Raw genomic sequence first — 20,760 nt, forward strand, 5'->3', positions numbered from 1 at the left:
GCACAAAAACACGTTTAGGCATGTTGAAATAAAATCTAACAAAAAAGCTTGGAGTAACTATGAGTTCCTGTATGCTTTATTCTGGATTAGATCAAAGTAGACACGTTTGGACGCCAATGTAGCGCCCAGAAAATGCACAAGATGGCGCCCAAGATCCATTGGAAATGGGCTGATTTTTCTGCTGGTAATTTGTGCCAAATCGTATCAAATAGTCGTCTTGGTGCAACACAAGATTCACCATCGCATTATTTAGGTGTCTTTATTGTAATTTCGCCACCAACACGGATCAACACGAAGTTTTCAGATCAAACAAAGTACCCAAAATGCATTGTGTGTCACATTCTCGGTCAGCGGCGTTCCAGACGTGACGTCACGTCACAATCGTCATCAACTCGAAAACAAGACCTCCTGAATATTCAGCGCGAGTCTTAAAATGTAAAATATAGCTATATGCCGTGGAATATTTGTACAATGCGCTCAGTAGAAGTTATTTGAAGTGATTTTACAAACTATGAAGACAACTTGTCCAGAGGCGTCGGTTGACCTTTAACTGGTGAATCCTGCATTAACGTATAAACTGGTGAACGTATAAGCAAATCAGATTCCAAAAGCACACACTTGTGTGTAATTCTGGAAAGTCATTCTTATGTAATGCCGTCCCCCGCAAAAAAAAAAAATAAATATATACAAAATAAAAAAATGACTACAATTTCACAAATCATGTTTATTTAAGCAAAACGCTGCCGGTCCCAAGCCCGGAGAAATACAGAGGGTTGTGTCAGGAAGGGCATCCGACGTAAAAGCTTGGCCAAAACAAACATGCGGATCAAACCTCTGAAGGTGGAGGACACTGATTCGCTGTGGCGACCCCTTGAAGGGAAAAGCCGAAAGGAAAAGAAGAGGTGTGAGGACATCGGTTTGTTTCATCGCTAAACAATTATCATTTACGTCAGAATGAAAAATAAAATGTTCGATCTCTCGCCATGTGACGCAGAGCATGACCGCGAGTCATGTTTCGTTTTACAAACACTGGAGGGAGACATTTCACTTGAAACACGGTTATGAGTCAAGACAGATTTGGACAAAAACATCTTTTTGGTCCATTTTTATTCCGGCGTTTCTGTCAATAAATATAGATATTAAACACAAGTAACAAAATTTAAATACCCCCAAAAAAATGTAACAATGACCATTACCTGATACAGTGATAACAAGTGTAAATCAGTCTGTTTGTTCCTACATTGCACTTGGCTCCCAGATTGTGTGTCCTGTTTTTTTTTTTTTTTTTTTTTTCATCAGCAGTGTCACGGCAAGCTTTCCAGCAACCAAAAAGCACATTTTCTGTTGAACCTTGTCATCACAAACGCTTTGCTCATCATCATCATCATCATCATCATCATCATCATCATCATCATCATCATCATCATCATCATCATCATCATCATCATCAAGTGGGCATGTCTTTCACTACCCAGCTATTCGGAGTATCCTGCTGTACACTCGGTGTTGAAAGAGCGGGAAAGAGACGCTTGATGCTGTCAATGGGCTGGAAATAATTAGCGAGGTGCACTGCAGCAAGATTTTTGGCAGGATGCTGCGCTTATCTTCGAGGGATCTGGCACCTGAACGATAAGATATGACACAATATTTTTTTTTAGGTGCTCGGGTGATTAGAAGTGTTTTGATTGTTTTAGGCCTTCACCTGTCACAGTCTTTTGTTTTTTGCTTTTCCTTTCGTCTTCGTCCTTTACCTCTTTGTCTTTTCCTACAGGATGCAAAGACAATCTATTGTTAGAATCCTAACAATAGATTTTTCTTCAAAAATGTAATTTTTTTTGTATTACCTTTCAACCTTCCCAACAGGTTTTTTGACTCTGGGGAACAAAAGTATATAGCATGAAGGCAAAACATGAAAAACATCTATTTAACATTTATTATATAATTATTATCTTTAAAACACACACAGTAGCGACACTTTCATAATACAACAACTGAATCCCAAATTCAACAATTACAGTAAAGTCTCGTTATATCGATATCGGATATATCGATAGTCCCGGTTATATCGATACTATTTCTATGCACGCACTGAGAAAATTACATGCAAACAGGGTTGGATATATCGATAGTCCCGGTTATATCGATATTTTTTCGGACTCCCTTGAATATCGATATAACGAGACTTTACTGTATTATGTAATTATCTTTCCTAACTTTACCATGACATTTTCTTGGAACAATATTTTTTAGAACCATAGATTGCAGTGGACGGCCACGTCGGAATCAAACCTTGCACCACTGCACTGTGAGACAGGCGCGCAAACCATAAAAACAGTAATGACCGTATTTTCCGGTGTATAAGGTGCACCCAAAAGCCTTGATTTACTTCAAAAGATGACCCTGCACCTTCTACGCAGGTACACCTTATATCTGAAGTTATATTAAGCCGCAACAGCTTTCGTAACTACTGTCAGCAGCCACAGACTTCATTTCCCCTTTGTAGAAGAAGTAGTGCGTAACCCTCGACTGTAGCACCTTATAATGTGGTATTTGGAGAAACTAGATATTTATAGATTGTATTTGGAAAACCTCATTGCTGAAAATGTTTCTTCAGTCGTCTTCTGTACCTCTTTGAAGGTGTCGGACGTTTCACTCCTCATCTGAAGAGCTTCGTCAGCAAACAAAAATTATGTTGGTAACTATATATATCCCTAATGGACAGAGGTGGTAGGTGTAGACTACTCCCTGAAGCTAATCCGATTACTTATTTTGGCCTGTCTAATTACCTCTAATGGTCTGTGCCTGACACTGATTGCCCCATTAGCTCTGGTATCACCTCATCAGCATGATTAAGCCTCAGTGCTAACAACCTAAAACTTTTCATTCATTGAAGGTGCACTTTATAGTCCGGTGCGCCTTATATATGGAAAACGTTAGATAACACACCATTCATTGGGGGTGCGCCTTATACAGGTAACATCTGCGTTACGACCGGCTCAATTTATGACCACTCGTACTTACGACCTCAATCCTATTTTTAAAATTTTAATGCTACGCCTAGCACTGCAACGCGCTAGCAGGCCGGCAAGGCGTACGACAATTTTAGCCAACCAGCATTTCACTCTCGCACAGCAATCGACCGTGTGATGGCACCAGAGGGGAAAGTTTGCGAAACATTTAGCATACGAGTCCCTATTCAACATTTTGAATGGATTTCGACTTACGACCATTTTGACTTACAACCGTTTGGTCGGAACGGAACTCGGTCGTAAGTCGTTACATGCACTCCGGTGCACCTTTACACCAGAAAATACGTTATTCTACAGTATTAGCGGGCAAAGTGTTCTACGGTGATGTGAAATCACATTAAAAAATTAACTATCAGTACAAAGAACCGGGAAAGAGAAAGATATACATATGATCTTATTTTTTCTTCTTACCTACATTCACATGTCTGATGCTCCACAAAGGTCATTTCAACATATTCCTCTTCAAGCTCCGCTGGCCTTATTTTCAGCAGCTGAAGAAAAAAAAAAAAAAAAATCAAGGTTGGCAATGAAAATTAAAGATGATGTCCATATATTTTTGTTATCAAGATCAAGTTTTACCTGCATGGTGACATTCGTTGTGAGGGTAGGATGGCACTCAAGCTTCTCATCCCCACAGCAGCCTGCACACCTCACCAGAGGAACACAGGCGGGGCTGTAGATGTGCTCCACTTCTGTCGGGTACTCGTGTACCACCTCCACCAACTTCTCGATGGTTCGACATAAGCTTCGAGCCCACACGTCTTGGAATAATAAAACGGTGGGCTCTGCTCACACAATTCCAAAAAAAAAAAAAAAATATGCAAAGATTATAAAGATTGAAAGTCCCACTTTTGTTTATATGAAAGCATTTCCAGTGGAACTATCATGTCTATCAAATTACTGTATGTCTACATCACAGGTGTTTAAGTCAAGGCCCAGGGGCCAAATCTGGCCCGTTACATCATTTTACTTGGGTCGCAAAAGTAAGTCAAACTTTTGAAATTCCATGCTCATCTATCAATCTAGCTAACAATCAAGGTAGCTAGTAATCGAGCTCGCTAGTGATTGAGCTAGCTCACGATCAAACTAGCTAGCTTGCTAGCTATCTCTCGTTCTATTCTATTCTCTTCTATTCTATTCCCTACCATCAGAGGTGTCAAAGTCAAGGCCCACGGGCCAAATCTGGCCCGTCACATCATTTAATTCGACCCGCGAAAGGAAATCAAACTTGTGAAATTCCATGCTCATCTATCAAGCTAACTAGCGATCAAGCTAGCTACTGATCGAGCTAGCTAGCAATTGAGGTAGCTAGCAATCGAGGTAGCTAGTGAGCTAGCCAGCTAGCTCTTTTTCTATTCTATTCTATTCTATCTGACTAATCGTTTACATTATAGGAGTGAAAGACAAGGCCCACCACATCATTTTATTCGGCCCGAGAAACCAATGCTTGCTAAATCCGACCAAAATTTCCCATGTAAACCACAATAACAGTCAGTATTTTTTATATCACATTTTAAAACTAGTACTATATTTTTCAGTGTATCAGGCGCGATGGAGTATAATGCACACCGCCAGTGAATGGTGTATTTTAAAACATTGTCTAGATGTAAGACACACCGGACTATAAGGCGCACCTTCAATGAATGAAAAAAAGTTTTCCAAGTATAATACAGTAAAGTCTCGTTATATCGATATCGGATATATCGATAGTCCCGGTTATATCGATACTATTTCTATGCACGCACGGAGAAAATTACATGCAAACAGGGTCGGATATATCGATAGTCCCGGTTATAGCGATATTTTTTCGGACTCCCTTGAATATCGATATAACGAGACTTTACTGTATATGAATATACAAAAGTTTTCCAAATACAGGTAACATCTGACTTACGACCTAGTTCCGTTCCGACCAAACGGTCGTAAGTCAAAATGGTCGTACGTGGAAATCCATTCAAAATGTTGATTAGAGACTTGGAGGCTAAATGACTCGCAAATTCCCCCTCTTAAAATGTTAAAATTAGGGTCTGGAGGTCGTAAGTGATGGGTTAAAAGTGATCGTTCGTTCCTGGTTCATCGCTTTTCAGGGTGTTAGAAGTGGGATGGTGAAATCAGCAGGAAGCCAGGTGTTGAACAGAAGAAGTTATTTAAATCTTGTACACAGCAGGGACATTCTGAGATTGGCCGAGGAGGGACAGAGAGGAATGTAAGACGTTTATGTAAGACGTGGAGATAGGATGTGATGTAATAGGATGTGACATCACGTAAAGGCAGGCAGGATATGACGTATCAGGAAGTCCAAGATAAACAAAACGATTTTTAAAGATGTTCGTATAGCGAATTACCCCAACAGTAAGTATGGGCGGTCGTAAGTCGGGCTAGTCGGATGTTACCTGTATAAGGCACACCTGCGTATAAGGCGCAGTGTCATCTTTTGAAAAAAATGAAGGCTTTTGGGTACACCTTATACACCGGAAAATACTGTATCTTTTTAGCTTTACTACAATTACATATAATGACCTGACAAGTATCCAAACATTTACATTGTGTACAGTAAGCGGTCTCATGGGGTAAAAGTGTGTAAAAGTGTCCCAGTTGCAAAGTCACAGGGAGACGAACAGGGTCAACCACAGTTAACCAAACAAGGGAGGGAGCGAAAATAAACATGGGAAACATGGCGATGAACAGAGCCGTACTGCCCCGCAGGGTACCTCTGGGACTGCCTTGACCTCCGAGGTTACAGAACCGAGCCTGACACTGCAACAGCTGTTTATAAAAGCAGACGTGGAGGGGGTTGAGGGGGATGGCTGGCGTAGCATCCAGAGATGATGGGGGCATGAACTTTACACGATATTCTAAATCAGAGGTGTTCACTTTTTCAGCTATTATATTCATGGAGAAATATATTGAGGATTCTAGCAATTTAAAGGACAACTGACACCATTTTTTTGTTTCCTAACTGACATCAGAAAAACGTTTTATAGCATCTAAAATACCCAGAACACGCTAGCTGATATTTTTTGTCAAATGCAAAACACCAATAAAAATTACTTAAAGTGTCGCAAAACTGCCACAAAATGAGCTCGGAACTGGGCAGATTTAGAAAGTCCTGCCTCCTTGTTCGTGACACCATGCCAGGATACTCCTTCACAAACTGACTTGCTCCAGAATCGAAACAATGGCTTCAGAGAGTTCAGATTCGTAGAAGATACAGTGAGACCTCAACTTACAAACACCTCAACTTACAAACTTTGTGTCTTACAAACGTCAAATTTATGAAAATTAAACCTTATAATAAGCACTATTTTCATAATAAACACCCACCACGGCTGGCGGAGTGATCCTCGGTGAAAGCACACGACCGAACAGCACCAGAGGTTAAGTTATCAACAGTCCTTATGGAAGGTGACTCTCCTTCCATAAGCCATCAACGACCATCAAAAAAGTAAATAAAACTTTATTTTACAGCACAGTTTATTTCTTTAATTACAGTAGTCATGTAATGCGTCTCTCTTTCCAAACAGCAATTCCCTTTGACCTTCCACCTCCAACGCCATTCCATCAAGCCATAAATGACCATCACAAATGTAAATAAAGTGACTTTATGATACATTGCAGTGTATTTCTTTCATTACAATACAATAGCACATTTATTATACATAGAATAAGGTATGTTGTGTGTAGTTTTAAGGCTTATTTAGTTGAAAAGTATATTTTATGGAAACCCGGGAACGGATTATTCCCATTTTAATGGTTTCCTATGGGAATTACTTTTTTGAGATACACACTTTTCGCCTTACACACTCTGTCTGGGAACCAATTAAGTTTGTAAGTTGAGGTCTCACTGTACACTGCTTTTTTTCCTTAATCGTCCGAGGGCGACCTCTTCTGGCCGTTAGCAGGGAGAGCAGGGTAATAACAGTTATAAATGAACTGTACAATAAACTGTTTTGTGTACATTACAGGTGTAGTTATACACCAATAAAAATCGATAATATGAAATACAAAAGGATAAAAACGACACTAAAAGGTAAGTATAACATTTATAAATGAACTGTACAGTAAACAGTTTTGTATACAGTACAGGTACAGTTATACAGTAATAAAATAGATAATACAAAATATAAAATGATAAAAATGACACTAAAATTTATAAAATTTATAAATAAACTGTAAACAGTTTGGTATATAATAGTATTCAATAGAAAACGTTGCTTAAAAACAACAAAATGACACCGTATACTATCCTGTCGTTTAAACGTCACTTCGGACATTTTGAATGGATTTTGACTTACGACCGTTTGACTTAACGACCGTTTTGTTGGAACGGAACCCGGTCGTAACTTGGATGTTACCTGTAATTAAAACAATAAAATTTCCAGAAAATAAAAGAAACGAAATAGGGTATAAGAGGCTCATTTTTTTGTCCATTTGTAATGTCTGGGCCGCAAAAAAAAGGCACTGTTAGCACGTAAAAATGAAGTTATATTCGCTGTTTATTCTTACCGTATACCAACTATTTAATTGACTAACTTCTGATAACAAGGGAAACTATATCACTTTGTGGATATTTAAAACGACCTAAAATACTCACCGTATATTGTGCTGTTTCGGCTCATTGTAGGTAGACTCTGAAAAAGAGAACAAACAGCGGAATTGGTTTAGAATATATTTTTAAAAAAGTTTAAAACACATTTCAAGTACATTCATGTGATATTATTTCACACATTTCTCCCTCATGCCGAAAAAAATAACATAACTCCAGTGTATGATCAGGTTCCACATTGCTCCCAACTGCTTCCAAGTTTGTTTTTTTAACTTCATGGTCCACCCTATTTATGTTCCCAGCATTAGATGATAAACAATTTTGCTTTTGAAAACACAGATGCACCGACTGACACCATTTGGGGGAAGAGAACTCCCCTTCAGGATAAAAATCAACTCTCATGCGGGGTTTCTGGACTCGCTCACCTGCTTTTTTTTGTACTTTACTCTAAAGTCACACTAACACATTTACCACTGAATGAGTTATATAACAATAACCAGACAGACAACGAATGTCGGCGATGATACCCGCTTTTGACATATCCACAATGCATCCTCTTCCTGTAATGAAAATTAGTCCGAGGATAGCATCTGTCAGCATAACACATTTTCCTCAGACAATGCGATTAAAGTGGAATACGTCCTGCTGCCATAACAATGGCCTTCACAGGAAAGGACTTGACAGGAGGAGGTGGCTAGATTTGGTGTGGCAAAAATGTAGGGGGCGGTCAACCTTGGTGTAACGTTCTTTACATATAAAGTGATACCTTAGCTTACGAACGCTTTAGCTCCCAAACTTTTCGCATTACGAACATTAAATTTGCGAGCATATAATCTTGGCATACGGACTAGTTTTCGGCGGATGAACACCAAACCACACGGTCGAACAGCGCCACGGTGGCTGACGGACTAGTTTTCCACACTACCTTTGAGTGCAGACGTGGTTTGCTATCGAGTGGAGTACCTTTGCTATTATGGGACCGAAAACAATCCCACTACAGGCTAGTGTTAAGACGAAGAAGACACAAAAGAAAATTACGGTTGAGCAGAAGAAGGAGATCATCGAAAAACGTTTGTGTGACTTAGTGTCCCAGTATCAGTACGCTAAGTACCAGGACGCTAAGTCGACCTTTGCTACGTGTGGCTAAGGGTGTTTCTGTGTTGTCTAAGCAATGGTCTCAGGCAATAGAAGAGGTTGAAAAACTTTGGTTGGAGTTGGATTAACGAAAAGCAGCTAGCAGTGGACAGTGAGTGAGGGTATTATCGCCGAGAAAGCACGGCAACTTCACTCGGACATCATCAAGAGGCAACTACATCGACGACCATCACAAAGGTAAATAAAACGACTTTATTATACAGTACAGTTTATTTATTTAATTACAATCCAATAGCACATTTATTATACATAAAATAAGGTATTTTTGTGTAGTTATAAGGCTTATTTTGAAGAAAATTATGTTTTATGGGGACATGGGAATGGATTATTCTCATTTTTAATGGTTTCTTATGGGAAATAAATGTTTAGCAGACAAACCTTACACACACTTTCTGGGAACCAATTAAGTTCGTAAGGGGAGGTATCACTGTAACAGCAATTAATTTAAATACATTGTGTTTCACACTACCCAATGTATTTATTCAGGCCAGACGTGATTGATTTTATGATGGAAGATGAAAATTGACCACAGGCCGCATTTGGCCCACAGACCGGACTTCAGACATGGAACCCGACCCCAATAAAGTGAAGACAGTGTCTTGTACTTGTGATGAGGTCCAGTACAGGCAATTCCATTTCTCGACAACTCATCTGTGACGGAAATTATGTTACAATTTCTAGGCCTCCCAGTGTTGAAGGAGCAGCTAAAGTTCTGCTTGATCACTCGGCTTCAAACGAATAGTCGTCATTGGGTCTGACGAAGAGTTCTACAGTCACAGTTCAGCTTCAGTTAACGTCATCTGGCACTCTATAGTGCCAGGCTGAGAACATAAATCCCTTTTCCAGAGTTCATTAGCATACGATCCGCTCGCTTCTTTTATCTGATGGTTTTTATGAGATTTGGGTGAGACTGTTTCACATCACAAGGACTTTTTGGCTCCACTCCATAGCGGCTGTTTTGAAAGTGGGGAAAATTTTCCGACCTTGGTCATGGGTTGTGGCTTGAGAGGATGAGGAAGGTTCTTTGGCACCTATTGAAGTTGCCCACGAAGAGAAAGTTGCATAAGGCGCGTTACGTAGACATTTCGGTCGTTCTAACACAATTAATAAATAACTAGTTTTCAAATTGGAGGTAAAAAAAAAAAAACAGTTACTGTGATTTACATGGGACATTTTGAAATTGTGGTTCGGACTTTAGCAAGCATCATGGCACTTGATGCTTGATTTTCTTTTGTGGGCCAAATAAAATGATGTGGTGGGCCAGATTTGGCCCCCGGGCTTTGACTTTGATGCAAGGGATTAGCAAAATAGAATAGAATAGAATGAGAGCTAGCTAGCTCAATTGCTGGCTAGCTCGATTGCTAGCTTGCTAGCTGGATAGATGGGCATGGAATTTCCATTCAAAAAGTGAATGGAAAGTTTGATTTGCTTTTGTGGGCCGAATAAAATTATGTGGTGGACCAGATTTGGCCCCCGGGCCTTGACTTTGATACCTGTATTCTAACAGCATTTACTGTACCATATTTTCCGGCGTATAAGGCAAAACGGCAAAATTAAAAGAATATTTTCTGGTGTGATATGACCATGTGCCTTAAACGCAGGTGCGCCTTATACAGGTAACATCCTACTTACGACCGAATTCCGTTCGAACCAAACAGTCCTAAGTCAAAATGGTCGTAAGTCAAAATCCATTCAAGATGTTGAATAGCGACCTGGAGGCTAAATGACTCACAAACTCCCCCCCTCCGGTGCCATCACACGTTCGATTGCTGTGTGAGAGTGAGATGCTGGCTGGCCAAAATTGTCAGAATCAGAATCAGAAAACATTTATTTGTCCCACAATGGGGAAATTTGCAGTCCACAGCAGCAATTTGAAAGGGGGGTGGGGTGGGGGGTGACTGGATAGAAAACAAGGTATTCTAAGCATTGTAAAATAAACATGTCAACTGTAAACGTGCAAAACCGTTTCATAAAAAAACTGTACATAGTGCAAGTATCAAGAAAGGCATATTGATATACATATACTCGTACACGTTGCCGGCCTGCTAGCACGTTGCGGTGCCAGACGTAGTATTATTTTTTTTTAAATAGGGTCTGGAGGTCGTGATCGTAAGTATGGGTGATCGTAAGTCGAGCTGGTCGTAAGTGGAGCTGGTCGTAAGTCGGATGTTACCTGTACATGGGAAAAGTTTTAAAATACGGCATTCATTGGGGGTCCACCTTGTACTCCGGTGCGCCTTATACACTAGAAAACACAGTATTTGATGAGCATTGAGTGGGATAAGATAAAAAACAGGGTTGAGCACTTGCTAATTTCCTCGGTTCCTTGCATCACTCCACTAAGGAGTGTCCTAGGGAGGTTCCAACACTATTTTCGGGCCAACATTTTTAACTTTCTGACCTTTAAAAAAAAAGAACAATCTGTCTTTAAAAGCTGCTCCTTGAATATGAAAAAAAGTATCACTGCTTTCTTCATTATGCAAAACATCTGGGCATCTTTTACAAAACCAGACGACAGAGCTAAACAGTGATTCAAATTGACACCCCATTGTAGTTTTGCAAATCGCCAAGAACGCAATTTCCAAAATAAACCTGCATCAAATCAGTCGGTCACCAAATAAAATTTTGATGGCGTGTGTAACTGGCGGGTATATTGTCATTGGTTGCCATGACAACAAAAATATAATGTATTTGGTCCTGTTCTGTAAAAGTGTTTAACGTTTCTATGCGAACCTTTATACATGGAGTTTTCTTAAAATCGTCTTCAATACTTTATTTATAATTTTTTGTTATTATCACTTCCAGAGTAATCGCTAGAGACAGAACGAGAGTAATGCTAGAGAGAGAAAAAACGAGAGTAACAGCTAGAGAGAGAGAAAGACAGTCTAAAGCAGGGGTGTCAAAGTCATTTTTCGCCGCGGGCCACATTGTAGTTATGGTTTCCTCTCGAGGGCCGTTATGAATTTGGGGAACCCATTAGAATGTTTAAATCCCTTCAAATATTACATATAGAGCACACAGCAAATTAATGAATAACTTGTTTTCAAATCTGCAGTCAAGAATAATGACTTTTATTGTGGTTGACATCCAAAAATATGAAATTCTGGCTCAGATTTTAGCAATCATCATGGAGTTTGATTTGATATTCACAAATAGAATGCAATAAATAAAATACAACTAGAAATAGAAACAAGAGAGCGAGCTACATAGAAAATGCAAAAGGGGATGAAAAGACTTCACTCTTCATCCAAAAAGCTTAGTCAGCGAACTAAATTGTGCTGGTCTCAAAACGGTCAGCGCTTATCGGGTAATAAATTGAGTCTTCAACAATAAATCTGTCAGGAACTAATGATATTTTACGTTAAAGGGAAATAATTATAGATGTTCTCTTTCAGAACACTCCATCTTCCTTCCCTACATGCGGTCACAGACTTTGCATTTGTCAGCTCCAATGTAGCGGACGCATGCCTTTGCAGAGAACGTCCATCACAAATAACAAGAGCCGACATACCCATTAAGTTACGGTACGAATAGCCAAAGAGTGAAGGGCTTTGGTCTCAGATGAGAAACGTAGCAGCCATCTTGCAACATTAGGAGTGTCCTCTGTCCATCCGTGCAATGTCAATGCAACCGTGGCCAGATTCTTTCAGGCCAAGTATAGCGGTTCATTACTCTCCAATATCATATTGTTGAACTAAAACAATTTTCTTCTCTATTTTTTTACATTGCGACAGGAAGGAATTGAACAATGAGTCCAGATAAATCGAAATCATTATTAGGATAATGACAAGACGATGTCAAATTAGCACCTAATTATACAGTGGGATTGCTTAGCCAAAAATGATGATGATAATGATGCATCAGGGAACACTTTGACTCTTGATATATTGATCAATCTTGGGAAGATATAAAGAAAAAAAAAACATTTTTTGTTTGCTTTATTCAATAAAGCAAAAGCTACAAGCAAACTGCTACAAGCCAAGTGGACTCCTCTTTCTAATCGCCTTTCAAAACTCTCAAGTACACTTTACAGTCACGGTACAGTCTGAAGCACAAAACAAGCTTCTGATTGGAGGCCATGTCGAGTATGCAAATTTCCAAACGAACGTTCGTTTGGCAATTTCGCATACTCGGCACGGCAGCCAATCAGAAGCCTGTTTCGTGCCATTATACCGTGACTATAAAGTAGTGTACTTGAGAGTTTTGAAAGGCGCTTAGAAAGAGGAGTCCACGTGGCTTTTAGCAGACAACGCAACGCAAACATTGCATTGTGCACCATGACGACAAACGACAACTGGACCAAAATCTTCAGCAAGGGATATTTACCATAAATTAAGCAAGGGAGCATTTGTGGCGGGTACTTCCTTAATTTAAATAAATCATTTGCTGCTGTGAAATGTAAATTTCTCCTCTGCGAGACTAATAAAGGCAATTCCAATCAAAACTACTTCGCAACAATGTTTTGGGTTTTTTTGCGATTAGTTGTCTTATTGCATTAGTTGTCCTATTGCATTATTGCAGCAAGCAGGTGGAAGAAAATGATAAAAGTTCACTCAGCCAGATCCAGGAAGTGTATTTTGAGGTTTCTTTCTTTGAAGTTGCAATGGATGTCGGTTTTCGGCAGACCACATGTAACAATGCTTAGTTTTAAGGTTTAGAAAATTAGAAAGTAGAAAATTATGTTTTATGGTGACCTGGGAACGGATTATTCTCATTTTAATGGTTTCCAATGGGAAAATATTTTTTGGGATACACACTTTTCGCCTTACACACTCTGGGAACCAATTAAGTTCGTAAGCCAAGGTCCCACTGTACCAAGAAACGAACTGGGTTCGTTTCATGAGTATTCACTCATCAGACCACACAGGAGGCGAAGCACGAAACCAGAACAAGTGAACACAAACAGAGCAGCAGTTAGATGAGTGAGAAACAGAGCTCGGTAACCCCCCCTCCCTCAACATCCCCCCCCTCCTCCTTCACTCATCCATCCCTCACCCCTGCGTAAAGCAGATGCCACATGATCGACACCATGACCATAACATTAAATCGTAAAGGCTCTGACAGGGGCGGCGGGCGATGGAGTGTATATCCACTCACCACCAACTGGGGAAAAAGGACGACAGTATACACAAAGTGGGGGCACCCACAGTGACAGCAGCACTATGACATGTTTGACAGTGACCAGTGGGATCTCTAGGGTGGTCATGTTACGCTTTGTGCGTCGCAGCTAACTTGAGCAGAGAGCATGTGTCAAATGTGCCAAAATAATGCCTGGAGTGATTTAGGGCAAAGGAAGCTTTCAGATGCATATTTTGGTCAAGGATAGATTTACAAGTCATGAATCCACAGCAAATATATGTGAATCCACAAGTAAAATAAGTTAAGATCTCACTCGAAATGACATTCAGTCATTTTTACACTACTCTAAAAACGCAAATACTGCAAGACAGTTACGGTATTTATCATACCAATAAAGATATGGTAAAAAGCTCAAGATGTCACCATGTCACACCACTGATTTTATATGAGAACACTAAATATTGGATTGGAGGCGCTTATAAATGAAATGTATTATTATTATTGGATAATAATAACAATCATCATCATAATAATAATAATAATAATAATAGTAATGGACAGTTGTGCAATCTGAACGACTTCCCCCATGTACTCTATGATGTTTGAGTACAAGAAAAACACTTTATCACATGAAGCGGTTCTAGATGAAAGAGAGGATGAAAGCCTCCTTTTCACCAGTGGATCAGAGACATCAGGATGGAATGTGCACGTCTGCTACAAGCTAAGTTTTGAAAGCAAAGGCAAAGCTGTAGCATCCATTGACAAAAAGAGATTGTCTCACATATCCTGTCCCATGTAAATCCGCTTCATTTCCAAGCCGTGACAGTTGAACATACGCATCCCCGCTCCTTTCCAATGGGGAAATTTGCAAATTCACACAGAAAAATTGAAGGGGGTTTGGGTATAAAATAAAATGTTTAAGAAAAAGAACTGTACACAGTACAGAATGCAGTATAAAATATAAAATTTAGATCTAAGCATAGATACGACTGCATATATGCTGTATAAGGTGGCTGTGGTATTTACGATATGGATGGAGTGAGTCCAGATTTTCACGTGATCTGACTATGACTGTTTTGTTGACATTCCCATTAGCGCAGCTAATAGATGCAGAACTTAACTCCAGCCTCTACTTATAATGTGGTGTGGCTTATACATTATATGGAAAATCTTTTAAAATATGTCATCCATTGAAGATGCGCCTAATAATCCTGTGCTCCTTATATAGTGATACCTCGGTTTACGAACCCCTTGGCTTACGAACTCTTGGGTTTACGAACGTTAAATTTATGAAAATGTTACCTTGGCACACGAATTATTTTTCGGGAAACACACAGAGCTGCCACAATGAGTCATGTGTCGTTCGCGAACGAGCCCGTTCTCCTAAAAGAAAATGGCAGCCGGCTTGTTTTGGTCCTCTATTACCTGCCCCCAGTCGTCAGTTAAAGCCATGTGATTGGTCAAGAACGCAGCAGTGAGGGGGGGGGGGTGACAGACAGAGAGTGAGTGAAGCCATTCTCCAAAAAAGAAAATGGCTGCCAACATTTTTTTGTCCTCTATTCCCCACTACCAGTCTTCCGTTCAAGCCACGTGATTGGTCAAGAATGCAGCAGTGAGGGGAGATGGTTTGAACATTAAAGAGACAGGCAGACAACAGAGAGTGACAAAATGGATAGAAATCAGTGACATTTTGACACGTTTCAACTTTGATAGTTCAAAGGCGGAGTGTAGACAGCAAGGTTAAAATTCCCATCAATCAGGCTCCACAAACAACCTGCACTAACCATCAGTTGTTATAATATCATAGCACATTTATTATACATAAAATAAGGTATATTTTGTGTAATTTTAAGGCTTAGAAAATTAGAAAGTAGTAAATTATGTTTTATGGGGACCTGGGAACGGATTATTCTCATTTTAATGGTTTCCTATGGGAAATTAATTTTTGGGATACACACTTTTTGCCTTACACAGTCTGTCTGGGAACCAATTAAATTCGCTATGCCTTATAGTACGGAAAATACGGTACTTCAAATGGTTTGGATAAACGGGAATTTCTCAGGACAAGTTAATTAATTCATGTACAGAAGTTAAACTTAGACCAAAGATCAACACACTGTCCGATTGGAACACATACACACACGACAGGTCTCGAGATAACACCGAGCGGTGGTAATTGTGGTCTCGATTACAGTAAACGCTGCTCTCCCAGTGTAAACCACAGTAAATTACATCCAGATGGGAGATTAAAGACTGCTGAGTAGACGGCTGCCCCCAAGCGCCACCCGCTCCATCTTGTCTGCCGGAGGAAGTAGAAATCCATATTTCCTGATTGCGATTGTCCCAAGGGCCGGGACATTACAACTGGAGTGAAATAGCACACAATGACACTCGTTTCAGCTTGTAGGTCACTCTCCAAACATCTCGGCCAGGAAAACGAGACGGTCGCAGAGATGTAATGTTTATGCAGATATTTAGAAAGTTGCTGTTAAAGGACAACCGACGTCACTTTTTTGTTTCCTAACTGACATCAGAAAAACCTTTTATAGCATGTAAAATACCCAAAACACGCAGTATGATATTTTTAGTCAAATGCAAAACACCAATAAAAATGACTTAAAGTGTCCAAAATCTGCAAAAAAATTGAGCTGCCAATTGGGCATTTTCAGAAAGTCCCGCCCCCAGTTCGTGACGTCACGCCAAGACAACCAATCAAAAAGACAGCCAAATTTTCCATTTGTAATCGTTGTGCCAAAAACGGAAAATTATGGCCAAATTCAGAAAAAAATCCACCTTAGAGATGTAAAATTTGAGGAACTAAAAGATTTGTTTGAGATACTAAATACAAAAACGAGCAAAAAATGTCAAATTTTCCATTTCTTTACCGCCTTGTTTTCAATGTGATTATTTTGACGTAGTATGTTGATCACATCTACGTAACAATTTTGTCCCCTATCCCTGAATGGCGAGAAATGCAGGGGCTGTCGAGAGAGATTCCCACACCATTGGCCATCAGCCAATGGTGTGGGAATCTCTGGTAACAAAAAAAAAAAGAAAGCGGACAGACTCCACAAATGGCTTTTATGGCACATGTACTCATTCCCCATGCTTATCTCGACTTCAAATTCTTCTCTTTTGCTTTTACTTGGCCCCAAAACAGAATTACGGGTCATTCCATTGAAACAATGGAAAAAGTTACTGACTTTTTTTTGGTGTCTGTTTTGTGAAGGCTTTAAAATGACATAATGTTCATAATTTTTACCATATTGACACTGTTCAGATCCTTTATTCAGCTATCGTTGGTCTTGGTGGGATCGTATAGTTGTTATGACCCTACATATAGTACAATAATATCCTCTCAACAGTTGTATACTAATAATGAGTATTAAAAAAAGAAAGAAACTCTCTACTGACACTATCACACCATTCTTGTAAGAGACCACCAATTCCTCTGCTTGCCTTTGTTATCCAGCCACCCTAGACCCGACATTCTCTTTCAACAACAAAAAAAGGCCGCCATGAGAAGAAAGGAGCGTAAGCGTAAAGCGCCGATGCGTATGTGGTATCTGCCGCGGCTTGGAATTGAAGCGGATTTACAGTACGTGGGGTAGGCGATGTGAGACAGTGTCTTTTTGTCAATGGATGCTACGGCTTGGTGTTTGCTATTCAACGTTTAGCTTGTAGCGGACATGCACATTTCACCATGGCTTCCCTGATCCACTGGTGAAAAGGAGGCTTTGATCTTCTCTCATCTAGAACTGCTTCATATGACAAAGAGGGTGCAGAAAGTGCTTAAGATTGAATGACTGTGTCTTTGTATTTATAATAATAATAATAATAATAATAATAATAATAATAATACATTTAATTTACGATCGCCTTTTAAAGCTCCCAAGGACACTTTACAATTAAAAGAACAATAAACACCAGAACAATAAAACCATAAATAAAATGATATATAATAAAACATCTGATTAAACTAAACTGTGAATGCAATTTTACATTGATGAATGTTGTCATATTATTTTGTTACCTTATTCTTTAGACTTCCAAATGGCGCCGTGAGAATGGCTGCCTTTACAGCAGCTGCTGTATTTTGTTTTTCTACTTCTTCCTTTCCTTTGCTCTTACTTTCATGACTTTGCTGCTGTGAAATGTACATTTCTGCACTGCGAGACGAATAAAGACTAATCCAATCCAAAAAAACAGGCAGTCGTTTTCATTTCATGACTTATTAAAACAACAGAAGACATTGGAGTGGAAAAAAATATACAAGCACCCTCTCAGTTTGAGCCTTGCATCAAATTGAAGCATTTTATATTTGCTGTCAATCATCATAGTCGGCGGCCCTTTTTAATCTGTTACATTCTGAAGGCCCCTGCATTTTATCACTTGTCTTTTTGACTGCATGCATGCCATGAGCTGATTATCGGGATTAACGGTGAGGTGCTGATTCTACTCCCATCTTCTCCCAGGCTAGTAACAGCCTCACTATTTCTCAAGAGTTTGAATCCGTCGTTCAATGTGCTATAAATCTCTCCATTGATCCCCTTTTAAAGACCACTCGCTTTCAGTCCGGACCTGCTCTGACATATTTTGACAACCTCTCACGCTACCCCCCCCCCCTCACCCCGCCGAAAAAAAAGTGCCTACGGGAAAAGAATGAGTTAAAGCCAACTGTCATATCACATTTTAAAAAGCATGTAAAAGGAAACTGGTCCTCAATTGATTTTCCCTTTGCACACGTGTTAGTGATGTAGTTTCTACAAGCGAGGAAATCAGCAAGGGTGCAGCCGCAGGTGCAGCAAAAGAAAAACTTGGGTCAGGTTACAAATGCTTTTGAGTGCAAGAAAACCATAGAAAATGAAAACTTTGGACACACAGACTGTGGAAAAACTGGAGATGGATGAAACACAAATCCTCTGATCTCTTCCACAAAGGTAAATAAAATGACTTTATTATACAATAGTTTATTTCTTTAATTATAACACCTTAGCACATTTATGATACATAAAATAAGGTATATTCTGTGTAGTTTTAAGACTTAGAAAATTAAAAAGAAGTCAATTATGTTTATTGGGGACCTGGGAATGGATTATTCTCATTTTAATGGTTTGCTATGTGAAATTAATTTTTGGGATACACACTTTTCGCCTTACACACTCTGTCTGGGAACCAATTAAGTTCGTAAGCCAAGGTATCACTGTACTGTTATATGTAAAGAACATCCACCAAGCTGCCCCGCCTACATTTTTAACACACCAACTCTGGCCCATTTTATCATACACACCAAAATTATGCGTCTTAAAATGCTACATTTCCAAATAAAAATGCCTGATGAATAAATACATCGGACTTTACGGAATATTAAACCTTATAAAAAAAGGCCATTTGGATTCATAAACTGTTACAGAATTCAATCCGGTCATTTTTTTTTCCTGCTTACTAACACGCACAAGCTTTAATGAGCAAATCAAAGAGGGGGTTGGGGGGAAGAAGCCAACAGCTGTTTTTTCTTTACTTCTGTCATCATCCGAATATGTGAAAGCAATGACATTTTGCTTTCTAACCACTTGTCAAGAGTAACAAACGTTTTTTTGTTTTTTTTTTTTTTACCTGTGCAGGTGCAAACAGAAGATAAAAAGCCACCGCAACCTCGACCGCCAAACCCGGTTTCATATTCGTGTCCAAACGATGATGGATCCACGTCAAAAAAAGCAAAAGAGATGGGGGAGGAAAAGTCAATCCAAAGTAAACAAAGTTGTGCGATGCGGAAGGGAAGCTGAAGGAAAAAAATTGTGACTCATCCAAATGTAATTCGCCACTCAAGACGCTACGGGAAAATCGGGAAGACAAAAAAAAGAGGTGCTGTGTTTTTAAAGACTAGATCCGCAGGGTAATTCGTTTTGGATAAGTTCTCAACAATGATGGAGGAAAATGAATGAAAAAAAATCGCCTTCAAGTTGCAGTCTTTCTACAGAAAGACACGTGTGGCATTAATTGGCCCTCACTACCTTTTTCACCACTGACCATTTCTGTCCACTCCCCCTTTCCTTGACCACCTCCTGCTCCTCCTTCTCACCCCTCCTCCTTCTCTTCTGTCTTTTAAAGGACAACCGACATCACTTTTTTGCTTCCTAACTGACATCAGCAAAACTTTTTATAGCATCTAAAATACCCAAAACACTCAGTATGATATTTTTAGTCAAATGCAAAACACCAATAAAAATGACTTAAAGTGTCCACAATCTGCAAAAAAATGAACCCGGAAGTGGCCCGTTTCAGAAGGTCCCGCCCCCTTGTTCGTGGCGTCACCCCAAGACGTCTTGCCTTGCTGGAGAATCAAAACAATGGCTTCAGATTCGGAGAATATGCTTTCTTGTTACTCATCCAGTTATGAATATGATTCAAATAGTTCTGAAGAGGAAAGCATACATGTTTGCAATCGATTAAATAATTTATTCCGTGCCATTTTGAAGCAATAGGGGGGAAATGTAGCACTAAAAAAGAGGCAGAAAATGGCGACAAAGCTCCGTGTAAGGAATTAATCAGTCCGTTTCCACAGGCTGATTAATTCCTTACACGGAGCTGTATCGCATTCTTCTGCCTCTTTTTGGTGCAACACGAAGTTTTCAGACCAAACAAGTACAGCAAAATGCATTGACGTGATGGAAGGACTGCTACAATGTGTCCTTTTTTCGGTCAGGGGCGTTCCTTCAGTGACGTCACGTAAGGACTCGTCACCAACTCAAAAGCAAGACTTGCGTAATATTTAGCGTGAGTCTTAAAACATAAAATATAGCTATATGCGGTGGAATCTTTGTAAAATACGCTCAGTAGAACTCATTTGAAGCCATTTTACAAATTATGGACACAACTTGTCCAGAGACGTCGGTTGTCCTTTAAATCCCCCTACAAAGCCACTACACGATGAGCTATGGAAACATATCC

At 39.6% G+C, this 20,760-nt stretch overlaps 1 protein-coding gene across 1 annotated transcript; it reads right to left on the reverse strand.

The window, feature by feature from the left end:
* Positions 1-704: 704 nt before the first annotated feature.
* pgfb (placental growth factor b) lies at positions 705-20,067 on the reverse strand. Its single transcript, XM_089004390.1, has 7 exons — positions 19,426-20,067; positions 7,624-7,660; positions 3,609-3,814; positions 3,441-3,520; positions 1,845-1,874; positions 1,703-1,765; positions 705-1,622 (listed from the first exon to the last, which is right to left on the reverse strand). Exons 1-7 carry the CDS (start codon positions 19,486-19,488, stop codon positions 1,601-1,603), a joined length of 501 nt encoding a protein of 166 aa, XP_088860516.1. The 5' UTR covers positions 19,489-20,067; the 3' UTR covers positions 705-1,600.
* Between the last annotated feature and the right edge of the window lie 693 nt (positions 20,068-20,760).

The sequence above is a fragment of the Hippocampus bargibanti genome, linkage group LG09, assembly GCF_051943395.1.
Source record: "Hippocampus bargibanti isolate YZ-2025 linkage group LG09, ASM5194339v1, whole genome shotgun sequence".
Classification (NCBI taxonomy): domain Eukaryota; kingdom Metazoa; phylum Chordata; class Actinopteri; order Syngnathiformes; family Syngnathidae; genus Hippocampus; species Hippocampus bargibanti.

Coding starts and splice junctions, on each gene's coding strand:
- pgfb (XM_089004390.1), bottom strand. CDS start 19,488: ATGAAACCGGGTTTGGCGGTCGAGGTTGCGGTGGCTTTTTATCTTCTG. Junction 1,766..1,844: donor CCTGTTGGGAAGGTTGAAAG/GTAATACAAAAA, acceptor TGCATCCTGTAG/GAAAAGACAAAGAGGTAAAG. Junction 1,623..1,702: donor AAAACAAAAGACTGTGACAG/GTGAAGGCCTAA, acceptor CTTATCGTTCAG/GTGCCAGATCCCTCGAAGAT.